The 26,563-nt window shown below is 36.0% G+C and overlaps 1 protein-coding gene across 1 annotated transcript; it reads left to right on the top strand.

Moving 5' to 3' along the window:
* Positions 1-1,074: 1,074 nt before the first annotated feature.
* Positions 1,075-23,598, top strand: LOC112560197. Its single transcript, XM_025231844.1, has 37 exons — positions 1,075-1,102; positions 2,057-2,163; positions 2,293-2,455; positions 3,027-3,129; positions 3,389-3,488; positions 4,152-4,245; positions 4,783-4,949; positions 5,423-5,515; positions 5,723-5,800; positions 6,327-6,413; positions 6,734-6,823; positions 7,290-7,464; positions 7,702-7,813; positions 8,235-8,376; positions 8,807-8,926; positions 9,464-9,649; positions 10,351-10,502; positions 10,708-10,831; positions 11,080-11,161; positions 12,017-12,102; positions 12,711-12,957; positions 13,584-13,746; positions 14,074-14,226; positions 14,543-14,734; positions 14,944-15,155; positions 15,342-15,412; positions 16,214-16,355; positions 16,700-16,956; positions 17,358-17,541; positions 17,764-17,886; positions 18,072-18,215; positions 18,390-18,491; positions 18,990-19,126; positions 19,476-19,568; positions 19,855-20,004; positions 20,303-20,488; positions 21,574-23,598. The coding sequence occupies exons 2-37, from the start codon at positions 2,161-2,163 to the stop codon at positions 21,649-21,651; spliced, it is 4,791 nt and encodes a 1,596-aa protein (XP_025087629.1). The 5' UTR covers positions 1,075-1,102; positions 2,057-2,160; the 3' UTR covers positions 21,652-23,598.
* Positions 23,599-26,563: the final 2,965 nt, after the last annotated feature.

Below are 26,563 nucleotides of genomic sequence, written 5' to 3'. Positions count from 1 at the left end.
TGTTTAATCAAAGCCATGCGAACAAGGTCAGTCACCATTTCGCTAAGCTTAAATGGCTGCTTGGTAATACACATGCAGAGAACATATCTTACAATTGCACATAAACGTTATTTTATCATTTTATTTTTAATTTATATTTCAGCTTTTTTGCATATTGTGTCTGTTCTGCAGCTGAGAAATGTGCTTTATAAATCTACATTATTATTAAGGCAGAGGTGTCATTCAGTGTTTGGTATTCATTTAGATTGAAGCACATCTTATTACAGTAGTGCACTAACACCAATGTTGTCTGTTAATAATAATAATGTGGATTTATGAAGCACGTTTTTCAACATTTAAAATTTCAGAATACATAGCATCTCATCAAACACAAACCAGAGAAATATTTACAAAAAAGTCTTTCCATGGCTCTGTTTGATAGGCAGTGTTTGAATGATATACGGCACTGTTGATGTTAGTAGTTATTTGGGTCATTGGTGATCAATTTGTTATATGAGACTATGGAACGATTTGGCTTTCGGTGGTGGGATGATGTGGTTTTATTTTGAACAATATGTCAATAGCTGAGACCATATGACTGTGGAGCAATATGGTCTTGGGGCAAAATAACTGGTAACTGCTATAAGTGCAGTTTGGATCATCTTTGAAAATTGTGAAAAAAAGAAAGAAAAACAGCATGTTCAACCTCTGATGTTCAACCATCAGGTACACTCAGTGGTTTGGAAGAAATGTTCATTGTCCTCTCTCCTTCATCAACTGGACATGTAAATAATTAATCATAATTTGTTTACTTCAAATAAACTAGCCGCATTCATAACTGAACTCTTCAGAACTTGAAGAGCTTTTTGTGCTTGATGAGTCAGTGAGCATAAGTTTGCGGGAAACCACTGCATGTGTACTACTAACATTCAGACAGTTTTAAATAAGTTGGTCAATGTTAAAAAGGATGTTTTTGAGTGGATGTGATGTGCTTGTTATCAAAGTAATAAGTTAGGTAATAGGAGTAATCATATATTTTTGAGATTTGCAGCTATCTAATTTCAGGCCATTATCAGGGGTATCTGCGACCTCTATCGCAGTCAGAGATCTCGTCCCACTTCAGGTACGAACACAAAATAGAGGCAGTGCTAACAGTCTGTGTTTTCAGTCTTTGCTTTAATTTTCCTCTTTTTAATAAGGCTGTACTAATTTTTATGTGAGGTCTTGTCCTTGTCAAAATAAAGCAAAACATTGTCTTAAATGATTTTTGACATAAATTTGATCATCTTTATAATCATTTCCTTAGAAAGATGTTTCGCAATATAATTTTGATTTTACATTTGCATGACATCTTAATTGGATGTAAGACCCTTTTAACACTGTAAACGGCAGTTTATGTTTTGTCAAGTAGAGACAAAAGTTTTATCTTTTTTGCTTTTAGTGTCATATTTTTCACAGTAATAGTATTAATTACTAATGGTAAAAGTATTAATTACATAGACTACAAGGTCTCAACTCTATGGATTCTTTGAAGGCACCTCCCACCACTACTTTACTGAAATCTTGTCTGTCCACACTCCTGCCTGAAACCTTCACTTCTCATCAGACTTGTAGATTCTATCCCTTCCTCCCACAAGGACAGTCACATACGGACAACAGATGTTCTCCCTCTATGCTCTAAGCAGTGGAACTCTCTTCCACATCACATTTGCCACTCGGACTCAAAAACTACATTCAAATGCTCTCTGAATACCTATCTGTTCACAAAGTACTATCCTTGAATTACTATTCTAAACTCCCTGCCAGTTCTGTCTGTCATGCTAACTATCATGTAACGACTCTACCTTACACTGTTTATAGTATCTACATCTCTTCATACTTTCATCTATTGCTTTATGTTCTACTCTTGTACCTCATCTTTATGTTGTTCAGTGTGTCTGTACGTACCTCACTGTCCACTGGCTGTTATCTTTCATTTATCATTATTGGTCTGCGCAGAGAGTGCGATCTATTTTGACCATGATGCTGCATGTTCCCATTATTATTATTGTAATTCATTTGTCCCTTTGTTGATAAGCATACAAAGGCCTGCATAAACGACAGCCCCTTACCATCAAGGTGTTTGCTTTTAAGAATGGAACACGTGATGCCTTCATCCATGCTGCTGCCCCTAATATAAAGATGGTGAGACCTTGTCAGTTTTACATCTTTGATGCTTATGTCTACTTAAGTACCTTAATTGTTACAATAGCTTGAATCACTTTATTTTGGTGTTGACTTTTTAAAATCATGCTATTTTTTAAAAAATCCTAGCTTCTGGAGTTAGCCACAGAGAAGCTGAGATTACCATTTGCTGCAAGGCGTATTTTCTTGGAAGATGGCACTGAAGTATTTGAAGCATCAGAGATTCCTGATCACACTGATGTTTACATTTCCATGGGAGAGAACTACAAGGATCCATTTGGAGATACCAAAAGTATGCAGTACATAAATGGCTTTTGCAATTTCTCAGCTGTATGTGGTTCTCTTCCCAGTTATGCAACAAATAGTGAAAAGTCAGATGATACAATGACAGAAATCAAGCACAGATGTCCTGGATCAAGTACAAAAATGCTATGCTTAAAGCTGTTTTTTTACTATTTATTTATTATGTATAGTTTCTGGATATTTTCTTCTTTTTCAATTTGAGACCTTGACACTTTTTTCCCCTCCATGTTTTGCCATCACAAGAGCTCAGCCAATCAGTTGCAAGGACAAGCAATAACAGACTGCAAGCTATCATAACACATTGTCAGAACCTTTCGTTTTTTTATTCCTCCTAATTCACATTATTCACGCACATTGAAGAAGTTGTGTCTGATGTGTCAGTTATAAAATTAAGAAACAAGTTAAATCAGTGATTATCATGAATCCAATTCATGGCTCATTAGCTTTTAATTAAGAATGAAACTTTGACTACTTAAACCAGCTTTTGGCCAGGAAGAATTACCTAATGAAGACACCACTTAAAGCAGATTAACTCACTTTCTTTTTCAATATCTTGATAGAAAACATGATCATACGTCAAGGGGCTAAATGGAGCTTGAATGGCATCATTCTTCCTGAAGACAGAAAGAAACAAACCAGACATCGCTTATCCAAAAGACTTAGGTATTTAAGAAAAGTGAAGAGATAGCATGTACTAGTTTTTGTCATTAATGAAAATAACTTTTGGGCATTGAAATAAGCTGTACACTGAACTGTGTTGTGCTTCTTGAAAGTATGGCATTTGTTTACAACTATTATAAAATGCCTTAATTTTTCTCTTTATTTTTACTATAAAATTATACATATTGCAAAAGAAGAGAAGCTCCAATGGTATCGTATAATAAGATGACCTTGACATCTGTGTTTACCATTTTTGTGGCAGGTCTCTCGCCCAGACTAACTTCATGCGGATCATTATCTACAAAAATGGCAAAAGTAGCGAGCCGTGTGAAGTTGTTGCAGATCCCAGCAAATTTGATGATGTATATCATATATTTGTTTTCTGCACATTTTGTTTTACATTTTTCATTTGAAGTATCTTGTGTTGTAGTCATTGTCATGAAAGAGTTGCAGATGTTTTTTGACTTCAACCATTATTGTATCTAATAATAATAATAGAGTGGGTTTCTATCGCATCTTTCCCCAGTATCAAGGCAGGCTCAAACTGCTTTACAACAACAAGATACAATAATCTTAACTGCTAGCAGCAGTCATCAATTTTGGAACCAAAGTATGAGCTATCACCAAGCAGGCAAGAAAATCCATGGAGCAAGAAACACACGTCTCCTCAGGGGTGTAGTTGATGTCCTGTACTTGCCCAGAAATATATGTAGTGCAGTGTAGCTAAGGGAACATTGCTTTTTTCTTTTAGCACTTGATTTTGTTTTCTTAGGAAGTTCATTTTATTTTTACATCTTATGAAGCAAGTTGTTATGATAGGCTTAAAAGTCTGTTACTGATTGTCTGTAGCTAGTGCTAACTGTACACTGAATGTTGCATGTAGCAGATGATGGCATTTAGATTAAATCTTATTATCATGTGCAGCTTATAATGGCATAGTAAAAGGATTTGTCTTTCTCAAAGGTAAAGAGTGTTTGCTTATGTTTTAGGTGATTTTTATGCTCTTAGAACATTTTTTTTTCCAGTTCCTTGTGGCATGCACAGGAAAGCTTGACCTCCGAAGCCATGCCAAAAAAGTCTTTGACTGGGAGGGTAATGAGATCACTGATCTGGACGATAGTAAGTGTTTTGTGTTATGGTTTAATCTATTGCTTGCAGGGTCATCACTTGGTTGTGTCCATGGCATCAATGATTATAGCTAGGATTGTTTGATATGAATAGAAAAGATATGGCATCTACTATTTGAGCTAAAAATTTGATTAACCTCCTAATTTCATTTTACATTAATAAGCCATTTTGTTAGGTTAATAAATACAAATAAAGGCATGATTTGAGATGAAGATTATGTGAGCTTTATGTATTGACTATGGAGCCACAGTGCTATGATTTGTAGTGTTTTTGTTTAACAAATATATAGATATGCTTAAAAGTAGCCTGCATTTCAAAGTATTATGCATTAAAGATTCACATTTAGTCTGAGATATGTTTCTCATGTCTTATACACAGCTTGAAGATTGGAGCTGGGAGGGGTCAGTTCCTGTGTTAGCTGTATAACTATCACTTGTTTATGTACAGTAACCTTAAGTAAGCCTGTTCTGATACATCATTACTGAGGACCCTAACCTGGGTAGTTTCCTTGCGTTTCCTTTATCACAGCTCCCATTCTTGATGATGGTCTGCAGTCGAAAGTTTTCCCTGTCCATGGACCTCTGTGGATTTCAGCAGGTGAAGGTTTCAGTCCCCTCGGAACTCAGGAATTTCTTGCCAGCATGCGCCAGATCATCCTAAAGAAGCTAAAAGACCTCCAGCAATACAAAAAAGAGGTTAAATGATTTTTGTGTTGTGATTCTGATGCATATATCTGCAATATTTTGAAAGGGTGGATTCCAATGTTTCTACCAGGTGACTTTCTGCCCTTTAGATTCCTTACCACTCTCTTGACCTCTTCCCATAGGAGTGGCAGGGCTGCAGGGTTCTTGATTCTAGTCTGGTTGTTTGGCAGCCAGAAGTCCATTGGTTTAGCATGATTAAAGGAATTTACTTCAAAATAAACCATAAAATTTGGTATAGAATGACTACACATGTATAACAGTTTTATTCCATGAACATATCTCTTTTACTTGACTCACCAAAATAAATGTTGGGAGTAAAAAACCAATATGTACAAAAATGTTAATTACCTAAAACTTTGAAATTATGGCAAAGAGTCAATATTTGAAACAAACCCTCCCGGGTTATTGAAATGCCAGATAAGTAGCCTTTTTAATTAATTGAGAAATGTTTATCCATAATTCAGATAGAAGCAGCACTGGATAATGATGCTGAAAATGTAACCTTGGCCTCTGTTAAGGCCATGAAAACTGAAGACCTCTATGAAGTATCAGAGAAGGTCTGTATCCTCCATACCAGTTTTTTTCTCAATATATGTTACCTTCAGTTTTTCTACAATATGAAGTTTTCAGAAGCACTCATAAATCCATGTTCTTTTAGTTCTTTAGACATCATTTTATACTGCATTAATAGTTTTCTTTCATGAAAAATACACGAAAGGGAATGCTCACTGTTCTATGTTATAACTGCATGATCTACTTGCTAGGTGGATGCTGAGATTGATCAGCTGAAAGAAACATTAGGAAGACTGCAAGCTATGAAGGAAAAGATGAGTATGGAAGAAGTTAGTGTTCATTTAAATATTTTGTATAGAAAGTCAATAAGCATGATATAGGGTAATATGACTAGCTACATATGTTGTTGTGAAAGACAGTAACTGTTGTTTAGATTACTATTGTTGCTTGTGAAGATTTTCTCATGGATATACACTAGTTAAGTACAGGACACAAATTTTTATTGTGAAACAAATTCACTCATGTTTGAATGGCTTGCACTATCATTTGCTGTTCTAAAGCAGACAAGAAGATTTTTCTGGTTGTCTTAAAGATTAGTCTACATTTACATTTCGTATATTTCTTATTACTTAGAATTGCAATGAAATATTATTGCATAAGCTATCAGTGAAAATAATATTAATATTGGCCACAGGCTACTTGTCTGATGCCATCTAGCTTAACCATTCATAAAGGCTAAAGTATACTGAAGGATGCTGTAATCTTTTTTTTTTTTTAACCTATCATTGCAATCATTGTCTCTCAATTCATAGATGGTGCAATCTGATAGACAAAAACTCTGCTTTGTTTCTACAGGTATCTGGTCCAAAGTACCACTTGGCCCATATACAGGAGGTTCAAGCTGATGATCGGATTGTTGGAGTTAAAGGTCTTAGACTGAAGGTATGTTGTTTGGTAAATCTTGATTCACTGATTGCATGTGTGTATACCAGCTTCCACTTTGATCATCGGTATATACTCCCATGGGATGAATATTTGATAAAATATTCTCATTAGGCATGTATCCACACACATACTCGTTCACATGCACACTTGGGTTGGAGCTATAGCTATTACAATTTAAAAGTGAATTTCCTCTCATGAAAAGTGAAAAGCATTCCAGAGGCTTGCCATTCAGAATCATAAAACTTTACTTGATACTAAGCCTAAGTAGAGTGTGGAAAACATGTCAGTCAGCATACATTGTTTTTTTTCCGAGTTAGGTGTATGAAAATGGGGCTCGAAATGGAGGATTCTGTCTTTACTTCAATTTGCGAGATGCTATGAAGAACACTGGGGCTGCAATGGAGAGGGTAAGCATGCTTCTGAAAACACAATGGAATTGATTGAAAGGGTGTTTTAACAGTGTTGTGACAGCCTAAGATGCATGCCAAATCCAAGGCTTGTCTGTGATTCATCTTACTTTCTGTTTCTGGCTTTGAGTAAATGTTTTGAAAATGGAAAGCTGTCCATTTTTTTGTGCTCACTTTTTGTTTCCTTTTACACAGTTGTTATTTAAGAATTTTTTTCCTGTTAAACTCCACAGAAATTTGTGTCCTATTTGGACTTGATGAGCACAGTATATATATATAAGTATGTTTTGGTTTTTTTTTGCAATAAATTTCTCATTAAGGAACTTGGATAAAGAAGAGTGAGACTGAGAAAGGGTGTCTATGTGCATGGATTTGGATGAATGTTTATACTTGTTGCATTATTCTTCTAAAGTACCAGCCCCACAAAGCACATGTAAAAAGATTACATTGTGTGGTTATTGTGCAGTTGTTGGATGTAATATCTGGAAGTCAGCGGGCATCCCAGGGACCCCAGCCCAGACTAAATGCTGTAGCTCAGCGAATCTACAGGAGATCTGGCGTAGAGGTCACATCAGTCTTTGACCTCAAGGACGATGATGAGATATGGGTTTCGTATGGGGAACCATTTATCTCCCCATTCAGTGAGTGTTTTATAGGAAATGCATTTGGATCTGTGGAATTCTTATCTTTAGAACATCTTTCAAATTCGAACTTCTAAAATTAAAATTTTTTTTCCCATTGCAACTCATATGTAAAGGTGATTTGTAGTAATATGCTGTCAGTTGTTTAAACCACTGAATATTCAATTGAACTTCAAATATTGTGGGAGAATAAGTATTATAATAAATTAGAATTGTATGCCATCATTTTGTTTTCAGCATATTGTGTTCAACTGATCTTTGAGAAAGCCATTAAAGTTCTCAAAGATGACTTGGAGCACATTGTCCATGAGCCACTTGTAGATCCAGATCTTATAGGTGATTTGAAAATGTAAGTACAAGATTCACTTTTATTTTGCTTTTCAGCATTCATGGGGAAAAAATAATGACCACAGTCATAATCATCATCCTTAGCATCATTTAAGATTTCCCATTTTAAAAAATCCAGAAAATGTTTTCTTTTTTGTTTTTGTGTTATGTGACAAAAAGTTGGACAGTCCTGCTTGAGGAATGAACATTAATTTGCAGTCTGTTGTGCTTTGTTCTAGTATTTGAATATACCCCTTTCTCCTTAGTGTAAAAGGTTTCTACTGATACAATTTTAGAATCCTGATATAGTATACACATAGACATTATTTGATGTTACTAGTGCAAAAAATTACAACAGCAACATTATTTATTTTTGTGCTCACAGATCTTTGTATTCCTAGTACAAAATGTACATATATTTTAATATATTACATTGAATACAGACACAGCAAGTGGGATGCCTCCATCTCCTTTCCTTCTGCATATGAGGCCACTCATGATTTATTCAGTCATGATAGTGACAAGGTGGACTTATTAATGCAGCATGCTGAGGTCGACAGTCGGGGTACATTTCTTTTCCACAAGGTGTGTTACAAATTATAATCAACTAATCATTAATATATATGTGGTAGAGGCTGGCTAAGATACCAGTTGAAGGCTGATTGGTTGGTAGAGCGGACAGGTAGCGCTGATTGGTGCGGAGGTTTGTTTTGGGTCCAGGGAGATGGAAGGTACTGCAAGAGAAGGAAGGGGTGGCACCAGCCCCAACACAGTAGCACAGCCAGTGCTGCTGTCCTTTATGGCCGGGTACCCATGGCACATTACCCCTGTTTGTCAAGACTGAGCATGATAACCTCTTTAGACTGAAAAGAACACTGCTAGCTCTAGTTTTGAAACATAAATGAATGCAGTCTCTGCTGGTAACATTTTAGAAGAAAAAAAAAAGAATTCAGGAGGCATCTGGCTAATCATGTGATTTCTTAACGTGAGTGGTTTAATCCTGATGCCAAATTAGGTGCAGACTAATCTGGTCCTGTATCCAGAGATTGCTGTGAATGAAAAGGTCCAAAGAGGAAATTTGAATGAAAAGGCGCCAAGAGGACATATAGAAGCACAGATCTGGGTCATTTCAAAGGTAAGTTATAGGCTCATTTTATTGCATGAATGATGCAAAATGGTAGAAGACAACATACAGCTCAGGGTAGTTATATGTCTTCTGATCATGGAAAATAAAATGTACTTTAAACTCCTCTTAGTAAAAGCTATGAATGCAAGTTTCAGTTTAATTTTCTGGTAAAGTGTGACTTCAGAAGAAAGTTGTGATTTACTTCCCTAATGTTCAGATATTTTAGAACTTTGACAGCATCCTAATCTGTCCCTTTGTATTCATGTCTTGGTGTAAACTTAATTGTAACTGGTTAACGTATTGAGCTAATCCTTTCCATACTTTTTAAATTTTTACTTTTTATTTGATAGTGACATTTCTGCTCTAAAAAATAAGTGATGGAATTAACAGAGGATGGAAAGATATACATAAATATATATTTTACTCTTCCTTGCCTGAGAAACCAGTCATTTTGGAATAAGTTCCAGACATTGATTTGTGAGACAGTTGAGGAGTTATAGCTCATCAATAAATGGAATTTTTAGTTAGTGTGTCTGTCTTCAACAGAGTGGATTCATTTACAACAAAGCCATGCCTCAGTTGTGCCTAGCTGTGTCTGAAACACGCATAAAGTGCAAACTGCTGGAAAAGAAGACAGCTGTGGAAGGATTTATGGTTACAGTGCAGAAGAAGATGTCTGGCAACCCTAATCAGATATGGAAATTTGCACCTGATGGGGCCATCTCTGCACAGGTACTAACCCCCCCCCCCATCCCCAAATTTGTTTTCTTTCCGACTGATGACTTGTTTTGCTTCAGCTGGCCTTGTATGTGTAGGCTTTTATTCGTCAAGTGGAATCTAGTTTCTAATTTCAGAAAGAATGGAGAGAATAGACCAGCAAATTTGTCCCTTTAAATGCAAAAATAAAATGCAATCATTTTTTGCAGAATGAAATGCAGAAATAACAAGATGTATTAATGCAAAAATCTTGTTTGACAAGTGAGAAACCAGACCCATGAGATGTCAGAAATTCAGCTGTTGGTAATTCTTCAGTGTCTGCAACTAACAAAACACTGAGGGCGTATTTTGATAGATCCTGCTACCAAAATGCTGTTAGAGATTATCAGGCCATTTTAATTAGTGACCACAAGTGACAGATTATTTGAGCCTGTGAGGAGATAGATACTTTTTCAGACCTCAGAAAAATTTTTCTGAGTGTTCAATAATACAGCATAATTATTTCAATAATGCAGCATGCTGAATAAATGATGATTTGATTTTATCATTAGCCATAGTTCGAACGATGATTTTTTTTCAAAGTGACTTTATGATGAGTTTAAAAAGGTCAGCATAGGAGCACAAACCATGAAGAAATAACTGTTACAATTTGCCATGTAGATTTGGTAGCATTATAAAAATGATAAATATATATTGCTGAAAATTTTCTGTTGAAGGCATATCCAGATCTCCTGCTGACCTACACAGGCACAAAATGTGATGAAGAAGAAACTCATCAGGCCATTGATGTGCAAGGTACTCTATCAGGCATGCGCGTATGTCTGATTGTGGCCGATCCTCTGCAAAAGAAAGATGCGAGCAGTCAGAGGTACACAGTGGTGTTATATCTCGTAGTAAACTCCAACAAACTGAGTTATCATATTCAAATAAATGGCTTAAAAAAAAAAGAGATAAAATGAGCCTAGTCTGCTTTAGGAACTAAGCAATCATTGTCATGTGACAAGATGGGACTATTGCAAAACAGATCACTGACACTGGTCATGATACTGGTACTGTGTGGCATTGTTTTACAGGTTTGCACTGAAGCAGGAAAGACTGGACAACCTTGGTCAGTGGAAACATACAGATGTTCCTAATCCGGAGTGGAACAAACAGGCCCTCTCATGGCCTGTCACTCAAAATGGCATGATTAATGAGGTAGCATCCTTCTGCTTGCTGTTAGCATATATTTTATTCCTTTATCAAAACAAGGTAAGGCTAGACAGCCAGAATTAAACTGTGAGTGACAACACCTTTTTCAACTGGGAACAGACAGCTGAAATTGAGGTAGCTAGTCTGTAGAACTTCTCATAGTCAAATCATCTGATAAGTACTCAAAAAAGGAATTTTACCATGAAAAACGTTATTTCTTCTGTTAGTATGTATGTACTTTTAATGTCCTGCAGAAGTATGACTGGCCTATGGAGGGTTTCCTGCTGCCTCATGCTCCTCCTCTTGAGCGTCCCTCTGCAAAGAGCGGATTTTCTTGTGAGTAGTGACGCCTTAATAACAAGAATGTAATTGTCTTCGTTAACTTTATTAGGCAACCAGACTGTTAGGAGCTTAGTAGCTACAACTGCTCTCTAACGCAATCACCTGCATCATGAGCACAGAGCCAAAAGTGGTCCAGTTACTACCTACTACTAATAACCAGGTGCATCTGCAAGACTTGGTGATGATTTTGAGGATTTACCTTCTAAGGTCTTGTCCTCTGTGGGAAAGACAGCATCAGCTGTTCCTTCCATAGACAAGTCTCTTTGCAGACCTTGTCCTTGTGGATTAAGTCTATATTTAAGGATGCTTATGAACAGCTGTCATTTTGGTGCTGTGCCTAAGGTATTAGCGTATAAAGTAGGCAGGTAGCTGTTGGACTTGTTTCCATTGGAATGTAGCTGCTCAGTATAACCTCCACTGGGTGGTTTCCTTTATCTCTATGATTCTGTCATTCTGTGCATTGGTGTAGGTACTTTGGTCTGCCAGGAGGTGTGGGGCTTTTGCAGAGTCCACCTTCTGATAGTTACCTGGTCATTTGGTAAAGTTAAAGAGGCACCCATACTCCTAATAGTCAGGTCGTCAGGAAAGTATCGATGAAAAAGAATTTATAAAAGTTTTTTTGCCAGCATGACTTAAATGTTTTTTAAAATAAATCTTATGAAAGAAGAGATTTCTTGTTGCAAAGAAATTTTGACAAATGTCTGCATATCCAAGCTCTCATTTGTGTTGCACTTTCATCACTTTGTTTCATCAAAGCCTAGAACAACAGTTTACTGGTTTTTGCTTACTTAATTCACTTAAACTTGTGTTTGTGTGTATGCCTGTGCATGGACATATATCTATTTTCAGTGCTGCCTGCAAGATTGTCAGTGCTAAAGAATGGACAAAAGGATACTTCAGCTGCTGTCACTGTGGTGGGCCCTAATCTTACAGCGGTATGTTGACAATGGTTTATTAGTTAACTAAGAAGATGAGTCATTTATTACACATTGTATCTGCATTTAACATTCACTGATGTAAGCAGCTTATGTTGCAAAAAGCAGTGTAGTTATTTGACATGAAATTCTTATTTTGTAGATGATGAAGAATGAAGGAAGAAAAGAAAGTACAAGTAAATCAACTAAGACAGACAAGACACAGACAGGATATCCAGGATGAGTCAGCGTCGATTACTGATGACCTTAATCTCCACTGTATGGAGTACAGTGTCCGAGAGCTGGAGTTCACCATGGTGAGATGAGACCCATCTTTGACATGTTTATTTCCTAAAAATATCAGCCTACTACTATTGAGACAAAGAGTGTTATTGTTATCAAAGCATATTATGTATGTTTAGACTTGGAGAACATCAAATTTCGGATATATTTTAGGATACTTTCATGAGAACAGGAATAGATATACACAATTACTAATTACAACTCTATAAACTAAGACTTCAGACTTCACATAAGACTGTGATTGCTATATACTATTATATATGGGAACAAATTTTTATAGACATAATGGGTGATTGATTTCTGGTGTGTTGTCTGGAAATTTGCAGTTCCTGGATTCCTGCACGAGTCTCTTAAACCTGCCATTTGCTGCCAGACGACTGTTTGATGAAAATGGCAATGAACTTTTCACTTTGCAATCCTTAAAACGTGACCAGATTGTGTTTGTGACATGTGGAGAGACCTGGACAGACCCAAAACTTACACGAAAGGAGCAGTATCGCAGACTTCTATTGTCACAGCTGTCCTCTGACATTGAGAAAATTCGACAGTACTGTGCCCTCCGTAACCCTAACAGTAAGCATATCCCACCAGTTTTATAAAAATTCTTTTTTTCATTTTTGATTAAAAAAAAAAGTTTGGTTATGTTTCTATCAAGACTGAAATGATTAGAAGCTCCTGATCATGATTTAGCTTGGTCATTGTTAAGCATCAGATTCTGTGGTTTCAGAAATATGTGTGTGGTGCCCATTTTAAAGAAATTATATGAGTTTATATGAGAAATAATATTTGGATTTCTACAGCATTGAAGATTTGTAATGATTCTTATTTTGCAGTGTTTTAAATATATTTAGTCTATTGTGTGAATACCCTAAACTCATATGATGTAATATTTTATTATCTTCCCAGATGTGATTCTACTTTTGCATTTTCACTAGATACCTGTCATCTTACATTGTTGATTTATTTATGAATTCCAATGTTTACTCATGTTAAAATTTTCCCAAAATGTATCTTAAAACCAGTTGTTACTGCCAGGTGATTTTATTAAAGCCTTATTTTGTATTGACTTTTTAAACATGAAACATTTCTTTAAAGTTTTGAAGCAAAAGTGCAGAAATTCAAAAAGAATGTTAATTACCAAATGTATGCTTTAATTATCAATTTTGAAGTGGTTTTTTACTTATTTTGCATCTCCTTAGATTATGTTCTGGAAGCTGAAGGAAAGCTTATGCCTGGCGTTAGGTTAGTAGTTAACAAACAGTGGACACATGATGACAAGCCTGCTACTGAGCGAGTGGTGAGCGCAGGAAATGAGCAGACATTGGACAGCGATAATGAACAAGGGGAGGAGAATACTGACCTGTAAGATTCTGATTTTTTTGGTGGGTGGGGGGAGAAGAAGGCGTACAGAACTGCTCAAATCTAGAAAACAAAAAGCAGCTAGAGTAGAGAGAGAAAAACAGGATTTGTAAGATTCTGAATTGAAACTTTTGAACTTTTTCTTGAACAAAAAAATAAGTCTTTGAGATATTTATTTAATATTATGTGCAGGAGAACCTGAGCTGTAAGAGCAGTTTATTAGCACTAAACAGTCAGAGTATGCTTGCTGTTATTGGCATCTAACTCAATCAGTGAAATTAAAATTTTTGATTTGAATATAAATGTGAATTTTGGTTATAATCATAACAGAACAGCTCATGAACGGGCACACCTGCAGAGTGATGAGCGATACAGCTCACTAAAATGGCCATGGGAACGTGTGGTTAATGTTCAGCATAGCCTTGATACCAGTGATATGGAGGCTCAGAAGTACTCAGACCCAGAACTCTATGAAAAATTCAAGTAAGAATTTATTTACATTTGTGTCAAAAGATAGCTGTAATTTCTTGTTATCATCTCAAAATTCAGGATGAAAATGTACATCAGCTTTATTCACCTCCCCTATTATTATATTGTTATAATTTTTCTGTTGACTTTTCTCTGAACAGTAAGATCTCATGGTTAATAAATATGACCATTCAAGACTTTTTGTTGTTCTGAAAATTTGGACACATGATCTGTTGAACTTATTCTGTGACTGATTTTGTTAATTTCATATTTAAATGTTTTATCAGGTTGCTAGTGGAGCTTCTGCATGTCAAAATATCTGTGTCCACAGGCCAAAATCCTCACCACGTATTCAACGGGACACTCTTCAGAGATTTGTGTATGAGGATGGTTATATTGCTTCCAGTTCTAATTCTAGCCTTGTACTGGGAACAACTCAGCAGGAAGGGAGGGTTAGTGAAGTGGTTCTCGTCAAACGGCGGCCAGATGATATCAGTCAACTCTGGGTTATAGCCCCTAATGGGTGAGTTGCTTCATTTTGACAGATTGAGATTATTTCATAATAATATTTTTACTTCTGGACTTACAAACTCTTCTAATCCTGTAAGAATTCTAGCTGCTTATTTGTTTTCACTTTTAGTTTTACTGCCATTTTGAAATGTGCATAAAATCTTCCATCACATTATATTTCTTTTTTCCCTAATTAAAATTTGCTTTTTGTCCAATCTGCAGTGAGATCTGCTCCCGCTATAAGCAGAAACAGGTTTTGACTGTGGCATTCCCAAGGAAGGTCTGCGAATCTACAGAGCCGCAGACTTTTGCAGGCTGCCCTGTAATGTTGCAGTCCAGACGCTCTAATCAATTTGGCCACGCCCATCAGAGATGGCACTACAATGCAGAAACAGGTTTCATCTCTGCTTTCAGCTCAGACGTTGCAGACAAAGGTATACTGAATGATATGTTTTCATTTAAAAAATAAAAAAAGATTGTAGTTCTGGCTTTGTAGTTTTTATTGAAAAAAAATCTATTATCAACAAACTATTTGACCAGATATTTCAACAATTCAACCATGGTAGTTTGTAATAACTTTTATTAGTGGAATTTCTTTTAGTTTTACTTTCTGATTTCAGAAATAACATCTGCCAATAAAGTGGATGTTTGCACTTATGCTGTTGTTGGGTCAACAAAAATAGATCAACCGGTAGGCTGTTTGTGTGTGTGTGAAATCACATGCATACACCTCTGATCACTCACGTATAGTTCATGACATGTATGTGTCCTTTCACTCAACATCAAACACAAAACACACCTGTCTATTTTTAATAATACAGTTGTCCTGTTATCCTCATACAACCAATGTTTCCAAATACATTTACAGCGACTTTTACTAATAACAGTTGGAGGGACAGAAAATTCACAGTTCTTTTAACACTTATCTCTTATTGGGCTTAGCGGGCACAGTCTCCACTTCCCAACCTGCTAACTGATACAGCAGCCAGCATGTTTCCTTGGAAAGTGAAAGACTGGCCACCCATTTACAATTTATTCATCCTTCCACAACATTCCAAACACACTGCCACTTACTTCCTTAGCACCTGCAGCAAAAAGTGTTCACTAGTAAAAATGCTGATGTGCATAACTTACAAGTTTACACCATTGATCAATCTTGACCTTGACAGTGCATGAATGGATGTTTTGCATTTTTTCCCCCATGAAGGATTTTTGATAGACTGTGCTGATAATTATTTTGTATCTTTTGTATTGTCTTCCTCTATAATTTTGTCTCTCTGTGGACTGTATGTTTTTAATCTGATAACACTTTATACACTCACAAAAGTTAGTCACCTTATATAACCAGATATGACTTTTAAAAAAAAAAGTAGATAGTTTCTTTCCAGTTCATTGTCAGTGATGACGTGTGCATTTAATATTTATTTATTTTAACCAGTAAATATAAAAGTTTTCTCTGGAGGATTACCTTTGTTAAACAATATTTTACCAGGGCTATGAAGCAGAGGTCATATCTGAGGACAAGAAGACATTAAAGCTGAGAGTCTGTGTGTCTTGTGCACGTGCCATGCGTGGACGTCATACTCTTCAGGCCTTGCCACCTAACACACCATTTTCCTGCTCCATGGGTGATGGTAAGAGGCAAATAATTTACGTGGCCATGTGTGCATTGTATGTATACTATGTATTCACACAAGTGTAAGTAAGTGTGAGTGTGTGTGTGTGTGATATCTTGTATGTTGTTGATTTCATGCACAGAAATTGTGCTTGTAAGGCTTACCAGATGATATGCTGTGGCAAAAATAGAGAAAAATATAGGTGACTTCTTATTCAAACAACTAAAAATTCTGCGGAGATTTCCATCCCAACTAACCCATTGAATGAGCTTCTGTCACTATTTTGTTTTTATTTGGAAAGATCATCTCAGAAGTATAGATAGGTGAGACTGTGTGTGCAACACTGTAAATTATTATTTCAGCAAAGCGCCTGAAAGTGCCACAGACTGGCAGCTTTCAGGTCCTAAATGGCAAAGTTGACTTGTCTACATTTGAGGCTGAGATCACGCTCAAGAACTGGGCAGAGCAGCTCGCAGTTCTTCGCCAAAAGACTAGTACCAAAATTGCCAAAGAGATTAATGCTGCACGTGCTGTGACGACAGTCAAAGTCATGGCATACAAGAATGGTGAAGGCAGAATGAGACCAGGAGAGATCATCTGTGGATCTACCATTGAAGGAGTGAGTCTGAAATCCTAGCAACTATTTGTTGAAATAAATATAAACAAACATATCTTTTGCACCTTTTCCTTACTTTAAAATATAGAGTACAAAGTTTCATTTCAGTGATGGACACATTAACCTTTCCTTCAACAACTTGAGAATTAGAAATCATGTAGGAACTACAGGGGTAGTCTTCTGTTAATCATGAGGGTCTGAAATAATTTTTTTTTCTTTTAAACCTACTTATGATGGACTAAAGTAAAAGATATGTGAACAGAACATTATGCCAAATTGTTTTTCATTTAGAATATAGAAATAAAACTGATTTTTTAAAATTTTGTGCGAATAGCCAAAATTTGCTTAAAAAGAAGGCTTATGGGGTATAAATCATGATCGAACTCTAATTTGTTTGGTTCCAGATACTTTTCCAGTGCACCCAGCGTCTTGGACTCAACACCAGTGCAAGCAAATTATTTGCAGAGGATGGGACACTTTTATTGGATGTGGATGATATTGTTAGCTGGGCCTTGAAAACATACCGTGCACTGTTGGCAGAGAAACTGGAGGCCATGCTCCAGAATGAAGAAAAGAAAAATGATATTGGTAAACCACTTAGCTCCCTTTCTTTCTGTTTTACTGGTTATTTTAACAAAGTTCAATAAATGCACATGTTCAAAGACTTTTGTATTCAAAATATACATGTAAAGTTTAAAAAAATGTGTACATTTATGTATAGCTATATATTTAAAGATGAGTGAATTAAATGTTCTTTTTCACTTGCCTCTTGAAATAACAGTCATAAATAAGCTGTAAATTTCTACCTAGATAATCGGCATCAAGAAAGGATGGACATGCACCATTCAGAAGTACAAGAAAGAGATGAATCAGATTTTCCTGCCCAAGGAGCAGAGTATTTTGAAGACAATCAGGAGGCTTGTGAGTCAGAGGGTATGCAGTCATCCTTTTGAGAAAGGAAATAAATACCTTTTCTTTAATAATGCTCACCCAAATGGAAAATTTATGAAAGCTTTAAACTCAAAAGATCTCTTTTAGCTGTGGTTATTAAAAACGTTTTTGTTGAACTACTGAAACAGAATATATTTATTACAGAACTGTATGATTTTAAATTACAGAAGTTGATACACTGGAGGCTACAAAAATGGCTAAAAGACAAGAGGAGCTGCTTAGTAGGGTGGAATTTCCTTCTCTTGAAACTGTCCTTCGTTATCCAGTTGAGGTGTGGGTCTCCAGTGGGAAAAACTTTGTTCCACCTGAAGGTGCGCACTGACAATTTTTAACTAATAGAAGTTTTGTAGAATTAAAATGTGGCTTTGCTCAGTGGTCTGTCATGCTTATTTTACTATATGTTGTCATGAGCTGTACCATCACAAAAGTGATTACAAAAAAATGGCCTATGATTTTTACATAATTTCTTTTTTTATATGAAACAGTGGTTGAATCAAAGGAAGTGAATCGCCGTAAGAAGCGTGCACTTAGGGCACAAGTGTGCTTGGAGCTGGATGTTGAGAAACATGTGCTTCGTCAGATGAAAGGTGAGAATGACAGATATCTATACAATTTATTATTTTTACATTATCAATAGATCATCATTCAGATTATCATTATTTTAAAAAATATTCTTTTTACATGATTTTGTCATAATGGGAAAGTTCAGGTTACAAGGGCATGTCTTGAAAAGGAACTGTGAAGTGAACCAGCTGATCTACTGTTTGTGAACATTTATTGCCCACAGACTGTGGTGCCTGCACAGTGAATTTTTGCATTGCATTTAAACAATAAATAGTTCGGATGATATGTATATGTGACGTCTTCAAGTGTTTAAGAGATTTATAGAATAAAGATTTTGTTTACTTCATGCATAGTCTTACGCATGCTTTCATGTTTATGTATGAGAAGGAATAGTATTTTTGTTTAGGCATACATTGTAAAATGTAAATGTAGATGACATTGTCTTGATCTCCTTGATCCTTGAAATCGACCAGTGCTTGGAGTGTCTTCCATTAGGATGAAAAATAGTTTCTTATTTGAAGGGCGCCGTTTTAAGGACCTGAGTCCTGGTGCATATCGCTCAACCCTGAGTTCACAACAGCCAGTAATCATAGAAGGGCATTGGCAGGATATCACTGTAGAAGAGCAGGTTAAGAACGAGACATTGCAGAAGCTTCAGGTATGTGTTTATTCTTCTGTATATGTATGTGTGTGCGTGCATGCGCCTTCTTGTACTTACCAATTAAAGCCTTCCTGTCTCACACATATAACTACACACACATGCATATATCAGTTAATCGCTAATCTGCCTGCAGCCAAACTGCAGAATAGATTAATTTGCACAGATCTGCCTGAATTGTAATAGATGCTTATCTTGGGACATGATATGGTTCAGAAATAGTGTCTGGAAATAAAAAATGTTTGGCTTAAGACCACCTTGTAAAAAAGTGTGCTTCATCTTAAGAGTTGGTTATGTCCACCAGCATTAAATACTTTTTATTGACCTTTAACTGATGTTTTTCTTTCAGATCCACCTTGATGAGCTCCAGAAAAACCAGAAACAGTCAACTCACATGGTTGGCATCAACATGGAAGGATCTCTATACAAGCAACCTTTAATGGTGAGCTTAATGGTGATACTGTATGTTTTTGTTTTTACCCCATTTTTTTTTCCCATGGGGATCTGTGATGAAGGAAGGTTGCCAGAAAATATAGAAATACACTTATCCATTTATCAGTAAATTACTTGTAATTTTTACCCGTTAAAAAATCCACACCTTTTGATCCTATCCATTAGCTGATGGTACTGACTGTGTTACTGCTTAGGCTTCTATCTTGATGTTTCTATACTGGAGATGTTATGATCTCTAATGAATTTCTAACAAATCTTTGATTGTGTTTCTTCAGAAAAGGGTCTTTGTGTACAAAAATGGCGACAGTACTGACCACGCTGTGATGATCTGGGGAGAATCTCTCACACAGCTTTTAGAGAATTCTACCCTCAAATTAGGTCTGTGGAAGCCAGCTAAGAAATTCTATACTGAGAAGGGAAAGAAGGTGAGCTGGCTAGAACAAAAGTTTAGTCCATTTCCTATTTTTGTTACTTATAATTATGCACTGACATATGACATTATGCTGAAGACTTGAATTTGACTAGATTCTCTCTCTTCTGCTCTTGTCCTTGAAAGTCACGTCAAAATGCAAAACAGGGGAGGCAGACTACTTGCATTTACAGAAATATCTATTACCGAATACAGAATCAGCAATACAGAAAGATAGAGAAATTGCACTGTAATGTGTGTTAGTACTTGAAAGTGACTGGAAGGGAAATGTTCACTGTGGTTTTTTTTTTCAGGTTGAGGCTTTTGATGACATAACATCAGAGCAATTGATTTGTGTGTCCACTGGTAAAAGTTATATACGCCCACAGTCACAGAATAATATAGTGGAGATTCGAGCTAACTGGGGCCGTGCTCGCAAACAACATGGTCCACAGGCAACTGATTTATGCGTCACTGTCAGCAAAAACCCTAATGTAGATGTAAGTGGAATGCTTTGTCAGTCATTATTTCTTTTTTGGCTTTTTTGCCTTGCTTTATTTTATGGTCTGATGTAAAATAAGGTTGTTTTGAATGTTTACTGAGATACTTCTGTTCTTATTTTCAGAAACGGAAATCAGTGTCTTATTTCTGCTTTGTTGAAACCTTAGAGTTAAAATGAAATTTTCGTTTGCTTTATTAACCCGGTAACAAACTGCATGCATGGATAGAATGCAGTTAAAGTATGTCATCAGCATTTGATTGGAATGAAGAACAGGCATGTTAGGCTTAGATTGATTAATGCTTCCCTTAATAGAAGATGGTAAGCAGGTGTTGATTATATAATAATAATATATTGTATTAGATGAAAATCATATGAGCATGAAGCATTTGCTGGTGCACAGCAGACCATGATATAGATAAGGTCCAGTGTCACAATGACCAGATACCTAGCAAAATGCTCTGTACTGTTTTTCATGGATGTACAAGTGCTGCCAGACCTTCTCCTTTTGACATGTATGCTGTATGCTTATCAACAGAATTTTCATATTCACTACTGCCACAGCTTAATTTAAGAATTGCTGACCTTTAACAGTGCTAGTGAGAAGATTTACAACTAATTATCATGCATGATAATAAATTTATCACTGATGACAGCTTTAGGCACTTTAACATCACTAATTAGTAAACATATTGTTAATGATTTACTTTTTCCAGGTGCTTTTCAGTCCTGTACTAAAGCAAATATTTCAGATTTTCAGAATATTATTCTTCACAAATTTCATAACGTTTATCTTCACAAATAACAGAATGTTATTCTCCACAGATTTGAGGCATTTAAATACATCCAATGATTTTTGTAGTCAGGACTGATTAGACAACAGCTTTTGTTGACAAGACTGACTAGATAACAGTTCTTGTGTGATATTCCTGTTCCTTCTCTCCTTAATATTGTGTTCTTTTATTGTGATTTTATTTCATATGACATTAGGATTAGATTGTGTGAATATTGATGGTAATCATCTTTTGAAATCCTTATTTTATGCTGGCATCATGTCTAACTTGAGAATTCAATTTTGTGTTCAAGGTTGATCCGTTTGGTCCACCTAGTCTGGCACTTACATTGACAGACAGCCAAGGCCTTAATAAATCGAGCACCGCATGAGGATTGTCCATGTGAACCTGGCGCTTTTGAAGTCTATGTTAAAGTATCTATGAAACATGAAACCATTGCTCCTTAGTAAGTAGTAAAAAAGAAATATTTAGCATAAGGGTTTACTTTAAACCATATTTTTTTAACTTCTTGATCAATGATGGCAAATAACTGGTCATTATTGTGTTTGTGAGCAGATTGATTCTAAGATCTTATCACACCTTGCCCTTTGTCTTTCTTTTTTGAACTACTGTAACCCCTCCTGCTGAGTAGCAGGTGTCTTTGTTCTGCACTTATCAACTTATTTTTCTGTTCCTGATGAAAACTTTCACAAGCCAAGGCATTTCTTTTTTTTAAAAGATAGATGCCACCGTTTGGAATTACATGACCTTTCAATCTCTATGTTGTCAGGTTTAAAAGACATTTACATTTTGTTAACATTTTCATTTTTAAGGAATTTAGCGCATTTGTGTGGCAGCATGTCAAGATGTTTTGACATACACTTGTGACATGTAGAAGTATCTTCTGTTGTGAAATAGGAGGTGGGGTGGTGCTGGAAAGAGAGAAGGAAAAGAAGGAAGGAGGGAGGAGAAAAAAGTGAGGGAGATGAAGGGGGAGGTGGGAGAAATTTTACCTTTGCAGTGTAGAAAAGTGCCTGTGATAGTACATGTCTATTTGTAAAATATTTTATGCTAGATTATCATTGTGTACATGTATAGCCACAGCAGTGGATTAGTGATGATATAAAAAGCATAGGAGCTGTAAATGTCTAGTCATAAAGATTTTGATCATCACCTATTTTCATCAGCAAATGCAGTTTGCTTTTAATGATCCAAAACTGCTTATTTTATCTATTGTTGTTTCACAGGGTTTCAATATTATCAATTGTTTCAGATATTTCAAGCTATAACTATATAGAAAAAGTAATTATTTGTGAAATGTACAAAAGCATGAATGCAGTACAGTATACAACATACAAATGCACTGAATTAAATCCTGATCATATTTATAACTTTGAAATAAAGTCTAAAGTATTCCTGATTTAAAAAATGCAATTAATCAATCATCTGTGATACATTTATTAAACATGAGGGTGAGAACTTAAAACTAATCACCTGAAGGGCAAACATTTCTATTTATTTGTATTTCTCTATCAGGTACTAAGTTCTATTATTTATTTATATGATTATTAATGGCAAAGATGTTATGGTCCTGGTATTATAGTTAGTTATAGAAAATGCACCACTATTATGACAGAAGACAACTTCATTAATCAAGATTTTTAAATCAAGTTTCTTTATTTGAATAGGAAATTATAATTAATTTATTTGCTTGTTTTTTTATGGCACATTATTTTGCAATGATTGTTTTGTTTCTTCTACATTTGCATTCTGTTTTTATATACCAGCATCATGTCTGACTTTTATTGTACAGCAGGATATTTAAAACGAACTTTTTGCACTTTTGTGACATATAAATTTGTTTATAGGCATTCATTTTGTGTTAAAAACAGCGTCTTGATATTTTATTACCATAAATTATAATCTTATTTTGAACTTTTTTAAAAGGAACATTTAGTCATTTTACACCTTTAATACTTGTAAAAAATACTTGTTAAAGCTATGCAGATAGTACAATTAAAAAATGTTTACCATTGGTGTCTTCATAATTTATCTTGGTATTGTATACAGATTGCCAAAGATTTTTTTTCTCCATTTCATAGTGGCTTGTATTGGTTTTTTTCTTTTAAATTTGAGTTGAAATCGTTAAGGTTTTTTTGCGAAAAAGGATGGAGGCTAAGTATATATATGTGATGATAATCTAGACCAGAAGGAAAAGAGCAACATTAACTCAAAACGATTATATAGACTTCGCTTTTGTTATCCCTTTCACCAGCATGTGAAAAAAAAAACCAAATTAAAATAAAGAAAGCGACAAATCAAAAGTATTTTAAAGAAATTTTCTAGTTACTTTTTAACATTTGAACTTTTCGTACATGGTTGAACTTAGCGTGAGTTGTTGCGGCTTGATTATGAAAGATTACAGAGAACTCTTTTGTTCACAAAATAACAAATTTTGTTTTCTTTGGATTCGTTTAATACGATCGACTCTCTTCTTTGGGTTCTTCTTTAGCGTTTCTCAGTAAATGTATTACAGGAAAGCCCCATCATCCGAGGGCGCATTTGAAGTGACCAGCGAGGAAATGGAAGGCGGGGTGTTAGAGGGGCAGCGTTGGTGTATGGGAAGGGGCTGGTCGGTGCTAGCCCCTAGGATGGATGGGACCACGTGCCAGCCTCACCTTTCTCTTCTTTCCTCAGTAGGATAAAGTTCCGCACTTATGCATAGGAAAAAGTGCTGAGTGCAGGGCAACAACACTTACTACGCATGTTTTGTTTATGACAACTGTCTTCTGCTCAAAATGTTTTTCACTTACGAACTTTGAACTAGAGGGCACTTAGCTAATGTCACGATTGCGCTCTCAGTTAATGTTATATAGTATTAAAATATCAAGGAAGAGTCCATTGAAGTTAATATATATCTATTTTCTTGTCAAATTTATGATCGATTTGTTTAATTTACTGCCACGACTCTCGTGAGGGTTGTGTACTTAGTATTGTGACTCATGGTCGTGAATAGTTAACTTTCTTATTCTCGGCTCAATAGGTGTATTACGCTTAATTTAGTTGTTAAATTGTAATATTTATTTATTTTTATTATCGAAGAGTGCATTTATTTGTATACAGTTTGAACGGATAGCTTGTTATGTTCTGTTGACAAAGCATTTGACCTTTTTGCGAGACATCATTCTTGGCCTTTCGGAAATGTGTTTTCCTAAAATTAGCTTGGGCAAACAGCACGGCATTTAATAATAACAATGGTGTCAGGTTTTATAGCGTGGTATCCCAGCCAAAACCAGGCTCTCCGCGCATTATAAACACAAAAACACAAGACAGAGAAAATTCCTGTGGCTCTGTAAAGTTAATGGAAATGTCAGGTCGTTTATCTGTCGGATAACATTCATAGACCAAGATGTCGGGAGACAGATTGACATCATTGGACTGGATCAGATCAATAATCAAACACGTCGATCAAATCGTCAAGAGAATATCCAGATCATCACAAAAGCAAAAACTGAAGTGCAATGTTGAAGCGCATGACTATTTGAGACTGATGTCAAGTCCATCCAGAGACGACTTGAAAAATGAAGAAACTGATGGCGTTAGCCAGAGGATCAACGGCAATGACTGAGTTGATATTAGCAGAGGAATGGAAAAAAAAATACAGGCAAGTAAACAGTCAAACACAATGCAGCTGATGTCATAAAAGTGCAGATTGGTACAATAGGTACTACAAGTACAACAAATCCAAGAGTGGGCCCCCTCAAGCCTGTGAGGTGAAGAGTTACCACTCTCCAGTTCCTATTTCATAGTGCACAGAGCAAATTTAGCAGAAAAAGTTTTGAACATCTTAGTGCTGCGGCTCAGAGACTTTATTTGCTCCCTTGTTGGATGTCACAAGGAAAGACAGCTCACAGCTTAACAAATGTATCCTAGAAGTGCTTACTGAAGTTCTGGAAACGCCCATCAAATCTGTTAAGAAATCCACACCCTCTCCACCACACAGTCGCAACAGTCAAGTTCATACTTCCACAGATAGTATTCTCTTTTTTTTCTGCTTGCTCTCTGGTACTGCCTGCTGACACAACAACAGCCTTCTGAATTATTTTTAAAGAGGAAATAAAATGAATGCACAAAAAAATCATAACATATTTCTGCAATCTCCAATGGTAATCAGTTAGATAGGATGCATATAGATATAGCGTTCTATTTTTGCGGCAGATTGTTCTTACTGTACAGCAAAACCTCAAACTCTACATATGTATAATAATAAAATATACTTTTAATTAATGAATTAATCAGCATTTTTTCAGAGAAGGCAAAAAAAAAACAAAAACCCAAAAAACAGAGATATATAATCAAGTAAGATTAGCGACAAAACAAGTGAGGCGGAAACACCTCAAAACTTTGAAATGGAATAGTGGCTTTTAAAAAAATGACTTGTACAATACTTCACACTTTTTTTCATAGCCTGTTAGATCAGTCTGAGTTGCTTGCTACTTTCAATGTTAATTTTTTTTCACCGTTCAGGTTGCTTTGTGAAAGCGTATGGCAAAAGTCTTGGCATGTTGAGTATAAACGAGTGACATAAGGGCACTGTCTTGGTTGGAAAAGCTTTTGTCGTAAATACGTCATGTGACAGGTTGTTTTTCTTTTCACACTGTTTTAACCCATGTTCAGATCCGGCAGAGTTTACAATTTCCTCACGATTTTTAAAAACTTAGTTGTTTTTTTTTCAAAGATCGAGACTGAAAGCGAAGCGTTGTAATCAGGAATGTGCGAATCAAGACGTAGGTGACAAAGCCGATTGGGATATTTTGGTTTTAGACTGCAAACGATACTCGAAGTCGTTATGAGCACAAACCAGCTCAGTGATTAGAAGCTGAGTTGCAGACGCGCGCGCGTTTACCCACCCACACACCCACCCCCAACTCACCCACTCACACAAACACCCACACAACCCACACAACCCACCCACCCACACAACCCACCCACCCACACAACCCACCCACACAATCCACCCACCCGCAGCCCATGTGCGTGCGTTGGGGTGTGTTGAGGGGGTGGGGTTAGTTGAACCAACAGCAGTACTTCTCACAAGTCGCATTCTTGGAACACCTGTCTTCCTATGTCATGCGTGAATTGAAGAAGCTTAACACATTTGAAATTACATATTCAAAGTTGATAATAAAATCACGTTTGAAAGAGTTCGCAGAAAAAAATTCCCCGACAATTAGTGCTGTAATAACCCATCCTAGGTTCAAAAAAAAAAAAAAACAAACAAAAAAAAACCCCAGCCTTGATTA

This window comes from Pomacea canaliculata, linkage group LG3 (assembly GCF_003073045.1).
Source record: "Pomacea canaliculata isolate SZHN2017 linkage group LG3, ASM307304v1, whole genome shotgun sequence".
Classification (NCBI taxonomy): domain Eukaryota; kingdom Metazoa; phylum Mollusca; class Gastropoda; order Architaenioglossa; family Ampullariidae; genus Pomacea; species Pomacea canaliculata.
The sequence above is the reverse complement of the archived record's forward strand: the minus strand, read 5'-3'. Positions and strand labels throughout refer to the sequence as shown.